Source organism: Buteo buteo, chromosome 1 (assembly GCF_964188355.1).
Source record: "Buteo buteo chromosome 1, bButBut1.hap1.1, whole genome shotgun sequence".
Classification (NCBI taxonomy): domain Eukaryota; kingdom Metazoa; phylum Chordata; class Aves; order Accipitriformes; family Accipitridae; genus Buteo; species Buteo buteo.
Window position 1 is genome coordinate 50,059,834 of NC_134171.1, and position 10,224 is coordinate 50,070,057.

General features: G+C 44.5%; 1 protein-coding gene across 2 annotated transcripts in view; it reads left to right on the top strand.

Moving 5' to 3' along the window:
• Positions 1-7,273, top strand: part of GATB (glutamyl-tRNA amidotransferase subunit B) — a 43,454-nt gene extending 36,181 nt beyond the window's left edge. For both annotated transcript variants that reach the window (XM_075029753.1, XM_075029761.1), the window contains 2 exons: positions 4,101-4,235; positions 6,810-7,273. In XM_075029753.1, the coding sequence (XP_074885854.1) occupies positions 4,101-4,235; positions 6,810-6,938 (264 nt within the window). In that variant the 3' untranslated portion in view covers positions 6,939-7,273. The remainder of the gene's footprint in view (positions 1-4,100; positions 4,236-6,809) is intronic.
• Positions 7,274-10,224: the final 2,951 nt, after the last annotated feature.

The following is a 10,224-nucleotide window of genomic DNA, read 5'->3' on the forward strand; positions in this document are numbered from 1 at the left end:
AATGCTCTTCTACGGGAGTTTCTTGCCTTGTGATATATTTGTGTGCCAGCACTTCTGACAGGTTATGAAACGTCAAGAATTTCAGAGATGCTTTTCTTGTTTAATTACCAACTCCTTGTAATGTGCATGTTGTCCTCGGTGCTCTGAAATTGGACACAGAGAAATAACAGTACTGTTTGCCATCACTGAGTGATGCTATCAAACTGCAGAAACCTTGCCACATTTAGAAAAGTATTTTGGTTGCCTGGATGTCAGAAGAATAACAAATGTTTATAACAATTCTCAGCAGTAGGCAGAGATACTGGATGGCCCGAGGGCAGAAAGGGCTATATATACACTACAGCAGATGAATTGCAGCTCTTGGGGTGGGGGAGAGTGAACTGCAGTGGTAGAGACAGATCCAAGGAGAAAGGATGGAAAGCTTCAATGGGGTGAGCACACAGACATGCACACACATACATGCTCGCTGCAGGAAGCTGTTAACAGTTTAAAATTTTTAAGAGGTTTTGTGTTCAGTCTCTGCTGTATAAGGCACTAAAACACAGGCAGATGAAAGCCATGAGCACTGATTATAGACACAGAACATTGTATGGTAGGATGCATATGCCAAGGAAGGGGGCACTGTGTGCTTACATAATTGCCACTTAAGTAATTACAGAGCTCACGCCCAACTTGCCATCAGATAGAGCATCCTACTCTAGAGGTCTCTGATGCAGTTTCAGACTGGCCTGCCTGTGCAAAGGGGAGCAGCTTACAGCTTTGTCGGTGTGCAGGGCTGTGGGGTGAGCGTGTCCTGCATCAGGGGACCTGCACAGGCACATACTGTGGCCCACCCCAGAGGCACCATGTTGAAGCCTACAGTGAGAGGTGCCGGTGCTGCTCACCCAGGGCTGAAACCAGTCTGATGGGGAGTATGCCCAAGATGGGGCCTCGGTTCTCATTTGCAGGGCTGGCAGCGAGTATATCTCTGGCATAAGGGGCCTGCCTTTGAGTCACGCCATTGTGGGAAGAGGCTGGTTCCTGGGCCAGGGAAGCAGAAACTTGCCCCTGCTGCTGAGAGCCGTGCTGGAGCAATTCCGTGCGAGCACCCTTGTCACATGTTCATCGGGGATCTGTAGCAGGGTATGGAGCAGAGTAGACCCCAGGTCTTGTTTGCCTCTGCACTTGCATAGGTCACCCACATAGGAGTAACTTCAACAGACTCACTTGGCATTGCTACTTTAAAGTAGATAGCAGGGAAATGAGTACAGTACACAAACCTAAGCAGAACCATCTGCTTTGACAATTACGGCTATACCATCTGGAGGACTGGACCCAGCCTGCCCCTCACTTTTGTCAGAGGCTGAGGGACAACTGCCAGACATCAAGGCTTCCATCGCTGGAAAGGAGAGATGCCCAGCAGACTGACTCGAGTGGTACTGCCTGCTGCTTCCCTCCCACCCTTGGCAGCAAATCACTGCAGATAGGGTTTCCATTTGGAGCGTTCTCAGGCACAGCAGTCATCTGGCACGTTCACCAGTTGCAAAATGTTTGATATGATGCCTGTGGCAGCCAGACGTGTAAGTCCTGATTAATTCATCTTGACCAATGGTTTGCTGCTATGCCTGTGTAGGTAGAGACCACAGAACATCATTAAAATCTAATCACGCTCAGCCAAGAATCAATAGTAGAAACTACTGAGATTTCAGTAATGGAAATGAGGCTGGAGATTCTTGTTTTGGCTCTGGAGACTTCATAATTTGATCCTCCTGTTGTGGTGCAGGCAGTTTGTGTAAATGAGTTTAAATAATTTTTAAACTGCTTTCTTTAGATTCGTACTCCTTGCCAAGTAGAGAAACACATTTTTAAAAGTGCATCTTTGACAGGTCTTGGCCACATCTCTTTCTGCTTTCCTACATACCTGTAAACAAGCAAGGGCCTTGATAACATTGTTGCTCTACTAGCTAAGTGGAGGTGCTTGTTACCAAATTGAAAAGTACACATGATGCAGATGTCACAGGGGAAATCTGGTGCCTTCAAGGTTTCTAATGGGCAAGCTTCTCTCGGTGCCAGGAGACATTTGGCATCGGAATAGCAGGGAATCAGAGCTGGATCTCTGACTGCCAAGCTGTCCTGCCACTGATCTAAGTCAGCCTGATGAATGAGTTGCTCCTGGGTAACTCTGCCATGGTCAGCTGCATAGATTTTGTTTGTTGCAGATTTTCCCCTCCTGCAGCCTATGACATCTTGCTTGAATACATACCAGTCCTAAAAATCACATCTGCCTTTTTCCAGGAGAGCAACACGGCTTATTCATTGTCCAGCCCCTGATTTGTGCAGTGCTTCACTTTCCAGGGTGTTTTGTTATGAGCTGTGCTCCTCCTTCTGAGGGGTGATGTACTGTCCCTGTGCCTTGGGGAGCCCTTGAGGACAAAAAATCTTCCTGCCTGGTCCCTCAGGGAAGGAGCAGGAGGGGGCTGCCTGGGATAGCAATGGAGTGCAACAATAAAAAGGCAAGCAGCTGCAGACAGGTTGAATCTCTGTTGGATGTATTTCTTTCTAGGGGTATTCCAGGTAGCACTGTCATGATGATTTTTAAGTACTGCACTAGAAGGAAGATCTTGTAGAAGACATCATATACTGCACTGATTTATTTATATATAAGTATCTGAAAGCTTTACTTATAGTGGTTGTAACTCTGGCTGCTTATCAGTAACTTTAATAGTGATCTGCCTTTAACCCTCTGACAGGGAAAAAACAAGATGTAGCTGCCACAATAAAGCTGCGGTGTCATTACCCTCTCTCCAGGTCTCCAGCAGAGTGATAAGATCCCATAAAAAGCTTTGGGGTACTGCTGGCAAACAAATCACCTCTTGCAGGAATTATGTCAATGCATGGTTCTTAAATACCTGTTGTGGCTACAAAAGTGTCTATCTGAAGGTCTTTGTACCAGAAAATCCTTCATGCTGAAGAAAATTGCTGGGATAGTTGAAATACCATCCCACGTGCTTCATTTTTCCTAAGTTCTCTTGCTGCCCTGCTAATTATTTAACATGCAGTTTGAATGCCCCTTCTCGTCTCCCCATGCCAGCAGCATCTTCATCCTACAGTGAGTATTTAATGCTGAAATTTTGATGTGACATCTGTTTCCATATTGGTACACAGCAATGGCCCAAACATACAATTATATCTTCAGCTCAGGATGGAGCATAAGCAGCTGTTCTAATAAGGGTTTTCTTTCTCTCCTCCCACAGCTCTGAAATAAGGGCAAAGGGAATACAGCAAATGACTGCCCAAGGAAATTGGTTTTTTATAAATGTTCTCTTCTCTGAAGTTTATTCCAGGGCGGTAGCCCTGCTACAGCATAGGAGAACACCCTAGTGTTAACAAGTGATTATTCCAGGGGCCTTGGTTCACCCAGCAGTCCAGTACTTGGAGGTGATGCATAGGTGGGCTGGAGCTGCTGCATTCATTCTGCTCAGCACTGTTTTTCTTCTGCTTTGTCATATGTATCCTCATTACACCTTGCTGATGAGGACTGGTAATGGGATAAGTTACCAGGGATTGGACTTGGTACAATAGTCAGCTAATCGTCAGTTCCCAGGCAGAGACATTGCTCATGGAGATGCATTTCCTTACTGCTCTCAGGCAGTTCTTGTGAATAATGCGAGATTAGCATGAGTACTGCCGGAGGAACAGCCTTGCAGTTGGTGACGGTCTCTGCTGTGGTACCCCCCTCTCCCAGCAAGGGAGCAGCGGCTCAGCGCAGTGAGGTACATGGGGGCTGTGCTGCGCTCGGCAAACTACTTTGAAGAGGTACCATCACTGGTAGTAGCGGGCAGCTCCCACCCAGTACTGTGGTAGGCTGCAGAGCACCGGTTGCGAACCATTAACCTGTACTCGTGCAGTAAGTGAAAATGTTTTGTCTTATTTCAGGATGCAGAAAAGGAGGGAGGGTGCAAGAGCTCTTTCAGTGAGGCGCAGGATTAAATCTTGGATTTGTTCACATTTAGACAATCTGCTCTTGCTTTAACTAAAATCTGGCTTCTTGGATCAGTAACTGAAATACTGTATATAAGCATGTCAAGACACTGACCTTCGCTAGTCTTTGTCGCTTTCAGGTGCTTGCGGAATTGTGGAAGGGAGAAGGGAAGACTGCTCTTGAAATTGTTAAAGAAAAGGAACTTGAACTGATACAGGATCAAAAAGAGCTTGAACAGATCTGCCAAGCGGTGATTGATGGACAAGAAAATGAGGTGATTATGATGGTGCTGGGAAGCTTGTGTGCTATGGCAGTCTGTGGCTCAAAAAAGGGGGTTAAAATGGCCTTTCCCCCCCCCCTCCTTTTGATTGGCATTTGAGCTTTAGAGCCAGTATAGGAACATTAAAGCTGCTGCTCTGCTATTGTCAGGCTTTTCTTCTCCTTTCTTATTTTAATAAGTGGGTTTTTTTGGAAATTGAAGCATACACAAAATGATCAGCAGAAGAAATTACCAGTCTGTCTAATGCGCTAAGTCATTCTGAGAGACCATAAAAATTTAATGCAGGAAAGCAAAACTGTGGGGCTCTTTCCCTCTTCAGCTATACTGTCATTAACCTGACCTGGCCACCCGGCCACATAACTCTGACTTTTGTGTCATATCTTGTGATGTTAGGGCAACAATGTTAAACTGTTCTGAAGCTGGAGATTGAAGTTACCTGCCAGCAAGGCATATATTAGTTATGGAATTAGAGACTGTATCAGAGCTGGCAAGGCAAAAATTCTACTTGCATCTGCCTCTTCGCCATGTCCCTGTGTCCCTCCTCTGCCAAAGAGACAAGTCTAGCTGGCTCTCCTGCCTGACAATGTGTGTGGGGCGGCGAGGAGCCGGACCCCCATGGCAGCAGCATCGGTGCCTCCAGAGCTGCTGTCCGCTCTGCTATTCTGCTGCTGGTCTGTGGCAGCAGCACAAATGCTGCAGTAGGAAAGATGGGGTTTTGGCTCTTCCCCATCTCCTTGGAAGGACACGCAGCAGCCTGCGTGGCTCATCGGTCTACAAAGGTCTGAGCTGGGAAAAAGGGAAAAGAAACATTGTTGATCATGAAGGGGAGGAGTGGGAAGGGATCTTGACAGAGTCTAAAATCTGCTTTATAAAAAGCAAAATGAAAACAAGTGCTTGTATGTTCTCTGGAGCAAAATGTAAAAGCAGAAGTGAATAGCTTGTTTCTAACATAAACATTGTCTAGATACATTTGCCATTTGGAAAAAAACATTAACATCTTTTGAGAATAATACCACCCACCCCAGATCTCATTGGGGGATGCTAACAGCTCTGCAAGAGCTTTTGATAAAGTGAATGAGCTTGCAGTAGGTCGGCGTGACCTCCATCAGACTGACTCATTTGCAGAGCCTGATAAAAGTCCTGCTGTATTTTCAGACTGGTACAGAAGCACAAGTGTGGATAGAAAGAACACAGGAACTGATTGGGAAGTGCAGAAGCTGAAGGTCCATAACTACACTCCCATTTCAATAATAGTGCTTTTTATGAGAATGTAATTCCTCTCTGTTTTCCACTGTTTTAGTCAAGCCAAATGCAGTAGAATGGCCTCTCTTCTCTACTTTTTCCAGATGATCTTTTGCCAAGGCAAAAGCTGCCTCGAAGGCCTGTAATTCACTGCTTTAAATTGCTGTGAGAGCTTACCTTACAAAATAGCATCAGCTGAGTACTTGACAGGGAAAATAAAAAAGTATGCCATGCTTTTTGATAGTAACTTTCTTTAAAATGAACTAACTTACAGTTGCTGAAGCCAATGCTGAGCACTTTATGAAAATAAAGTCTCACCTGGATTGTTCTGCACTCTGCCCCATATAGGTAATTTCTAGCAGATCAGGAGTAATGAGTCTTTTCTGTATTGTGACATCACAGAGAAGATTTTAGACTGCCAATAATTTGGATACAGTAATGAGCAGCAATATTTGCATTTGTGCTTGGTATTGGCACAGTTGGTGGCTCATATGTTCGCAATCCTTCCCTTAATATCTGTAAATATGACATCCTGTTTAATTGAAGCTATCATGGTTTTCCCAGTAACTCTGACAATGTAGAGAATGTTTTCCCTGCCACACAAACAATATAAAGGCCAGCCGCTTGTCTTTCAGCAGTAGCATCTCCTTTAGAAATGCCCAAAAGTGAAATTTCCAATGCTTTTTTCAGTGGCTTTACTTAGCTTTTAAATATGGCCCTTGCTATTTTGCAGGGGACTGTGCATCAAACACTAGCTGCCTGATAGGAGGTTGAATTTCTGATGGGTTAATTAATTGCTGTGTTGCAAAGGATTCCTTGCTTAAAGGAAGTAACATGCTGTTACAAAAACACCTACATCTGTGCTTGAAGGACCCCACAAATATTATCAAATAGATTATGATTTGATGCAAATTACTTGTTATAACTGAACACTATATTGAGTAAAAAGGTAGATCCTATTAGCAAGAGAAGTCCATCTCATTTTTCTGGCTCTTTTCCAGGAAGTCACTGTTCAAGTTGCAGACTCTGTTAAAATCCAAAAGTGTTTTCTGACTTTTTCAATAACAGGAGATCTTTCTATTAGTTGTAAGGCCTTGCTGCTGTAGGGACTTGCTGTTGTCTCATGGGAGCAGAGCAGGACCTTATTGCAAAGCTGAAGGCAGTTTTTATAAATTACACCTTAGCCCCAAATATATAGTATTCTACACAATGATCTGAAAGGACAAAACTATTCATACCTTGGCTGTGAATGAGTGAAGATGTCTGATTTTCCTGTAACAGTGGTGTCTGTTGTTTTGTTGTTGGTTTGTTTTTTTTTCTCTAAAGGTTATGGCGATAAAGGCAGGAAATCAAAAAGTTCTAAATAAGTTAATTGGGCTGGTACAAAGAGAAACACAAGGACGATCCAATCCTGTTCTGGTGAAGCAGTTATTAGAGAAGAAGCTGTCAGAGTAGCCACAAGAGAAAAACCATACAAGTGTCTGCAGAAGACATGTGCTTCATTCTGTCTGGTCCGCTGCAAATGAACTTTGGTGCCGTAGCATGAGGACTGTTCGTTATACTTCAAGCAGCATTACATCCTACCCTTCCCCGGATGCATCAGCCCAAGGCAGATGAGCAAAAGAATAGCAGGAGATGATACAGTCATTTGCATCTCCCTCACTTTGGTGTGGCATTCAGAAGTGTGATTTCCACACAGCCACAGGAAACAAGTTCCCAGGGGTGTCTGTGAGTATGCAGAGAGCTGAAGCTGTATTGGTTAGTTTTGTAATAAAGTAAGTGTAAACTCAGCTTTTCTAGCTGCCTTTTTGTGAGAAGGGAAATTCACAGATCTTGAACATGAAATCTGGTGGTGCACAATAACAAGTCATTGTAAATTAGTGCTAGCACACTAGTAACAATGATTAAAACACCTAGCAGTAATTAAGAAGACCACATGTGCCTCCATGCCGAGCATAAGGGAAAACAACATCCACTGCTATCATTCTTCCTGGTTTCTTAAGGAAGTGCCTGAGGCTAGTGCCACAAGCCGGTAAGTAAGTGCCTACATCTAAGAATTAGCTGTCAGATTGTTTGTTCACCACCTTCTTGTTAGGTGCCTAAACATCTGCTTTGCCTACTCACAGCTCTTTCAGTTCTGAAGAGTGCCTAACAGATGTATGCCTGAGCCCTTCCAAGGCTCACATCCCCTTAGGGCCTGGGAAGTTCAGTATAGCAGATGTGCTTCTGCCAGCCCTGCACTACAGCAAACAAATCGTGCCTTTCTCTTACGCAGTAGCTCAGTGAAGGGACCATTCGCTCCAGTTTGGATTTTTGTCTGCTGGTGAGAGCTTGACCCTATGTTACAAATGCTCCAAGCCACTCCAAGCCTCCAATTGCTGCACGCTTCTCTGGCACATGGCTTTCTGCCATCACCTGGAACTGCACCACTTTGTGGAAGGAACTGAACATGCAGCTGGCTTACCAAAACTGAGCAAGATTCAGCTCTGTCCTAGGGTCTGTTCCACTATTTAATCCTAAGGGGTGTTATATGCTGTTTTATTTTTATACCTTCCATTTTTCAGCTCCTAGCTTTCAGTACCCACTGAAATCCAGGGTCCTAGAGTTAACTTGCCAGTCCCAACCCACTTCAGCTGATCAAACCATTAACAGGAAATGCAAGTAGAGGCAGCCTATCAAATTTACATTTATTAGGGAAAGAATTCCCATCTAGTACTAAGCCATACATTTTAAAGATCACATTTGTCTCAGACCTCAGAGATACTTCTTCAGAATGGTTCTTTAGGATCTGCCTGCAGGGCAGATATTGTCAGAGGATCGCAGCAGGTATGGCCCTGGGAATTCAGTCACCTTTTGCAAATGTGGTCCTTGCAACACTGGTTCAAACTAGGTTGATGGCAGTTCATTCTCAAGAGTAGCAGTGCTAATGTATGTTTCAAGGAGGACATTTCTGTACAAACTGGCTCATGGTTTGAGTGTTAACTCTTAATTAGAAGGAAAAAAAAGCCCATGGTTTTCAAATACATTTAATGAATAAAATGTATACCCATTATTCACATAAAAATAACTTCACGATTCAAAAGCCATATAGCTGACAAAAAGCAGTAACATGGTTGCAAACAAAAACTGTGACCCTTCCAAAAAACCAAAAACCTAAAACAAACCCAAGCAAACCTCCAAAAACTCCCCCAAAAAACAAAACCCCAACACCCCCACCCCAGGATTTTCATGTAACCTGACCTTCACACAAAGGCTTTTACTATCACTTTTCACATCATGAGCAAAAAAGTACCATTTTTACTTACAGTGGTGTGAGTTTCCAGGTAAACGTTCAGTCAATAAAGGTTTGGATTATACAGCAAACATTAAATTTTGGAATTCTGTTCAACTCTTGCCCTGACAGCAAGAAATGAAAAGGCACAAGGGCTTCCACATGAAATCTTGAATCTTAATTTAAAGGTACTCCCTTGGTTTAGAAGAACACAATTGTTTCCAAAAGGTGGTCCTCCGAGGTTAATGCTTTTTCTTGCACAGCTTGATGCTGCTGTGCTGAGTTTCCCCTCTGCTGTAGCGGGTGCCTCTTATAAAAAGAGAAAGCAAAACAATGTATTTGGAAGAGTAATAATTAAGCTGCGTTTAAAAGAAGGATCTCTACTACTGTAGCATGGCTACTGCTGGTAGATGTCTTCTTAATGGCTACTTCTTCTTAGCCACTCTTCCTGTGTAATTACACTGGGCTAATAGGGTTCAGAATGATGAGCCAAGTTCTGTATGAGTAGTCTATATGACTACAGCATTAGATCTTTAAATGGATAAGGGAAGAGCAATTGACCTCATCTACCTGGACTTGTGCAAAGCATTTGACACTGTTCCACATGACATTGTTGTTGCTAAATTGGGGAGACAGGGATTTGGCAGGTGGACCACTATTGGCTGGATGGTCGCACTCAAAGAGTTGCAGTCAACAGCTCGATGTCTGAATGAAGACCAGTGGTGTTCCTCAGGGGTCAGTACTGGGACCGACGCTGTTTAACATCTTTGTTGCTGACATGGATAGTGGGATCGAGTGCACCCTCAGCAAGTTTGCCAGCAACATCAAGCTGCATGGTGTGGTGAACACACTGGAGGGAAGAGATGCCATCCAGAGGGACCTTGATGGGCTCAAGAGGTGGGCCCATGCAAACCTCATGAAGTTCAACAAGGCCAAGTGCAAGGTCCTGCACATGGGTCAGGGCAGTCCCAAGCCCAAATACAGGCTCTGTGGAGAATGGATTGAGAGCAGCCCTGAGGAGAAGGACTTGGGGGTGTTGGTTGACAAGAAGCTCAGCATGTCCCGGCAATGTGTGCTCGCAGCCCAGAAAGCCAACCGTATCCTGGGCTGCACCAAAAGAAGCATGACCAGCAGGTCAAGGGAGGTGATTCTGCCCCTCTATTCTGCTCTCATGAGACCCTACCTGGAGTACTGTGTTCAGCTCTGGGGCCCCCAACATAAGAAGGACATGGACCTGTTGGAGCAAGTCCAGAGGAGGACCATGAAGATGATCAGAGGAATGGAACACCCCTCCTATGAAGACAGGCTGAGAGAGTTCGGGTTGTTCAGCCTGGAGAAGAGAAGGCTCCAGGAAGACCTTATAGCAGCTTTCCAGTACCTAAAGGGGGCCTACAAGAAGCCAGAGAGGGACTTTTTACAAGGGCATGTAGTGATAGGACAAGAGGTAATGGCTTTAAACTGAAAGAGGGC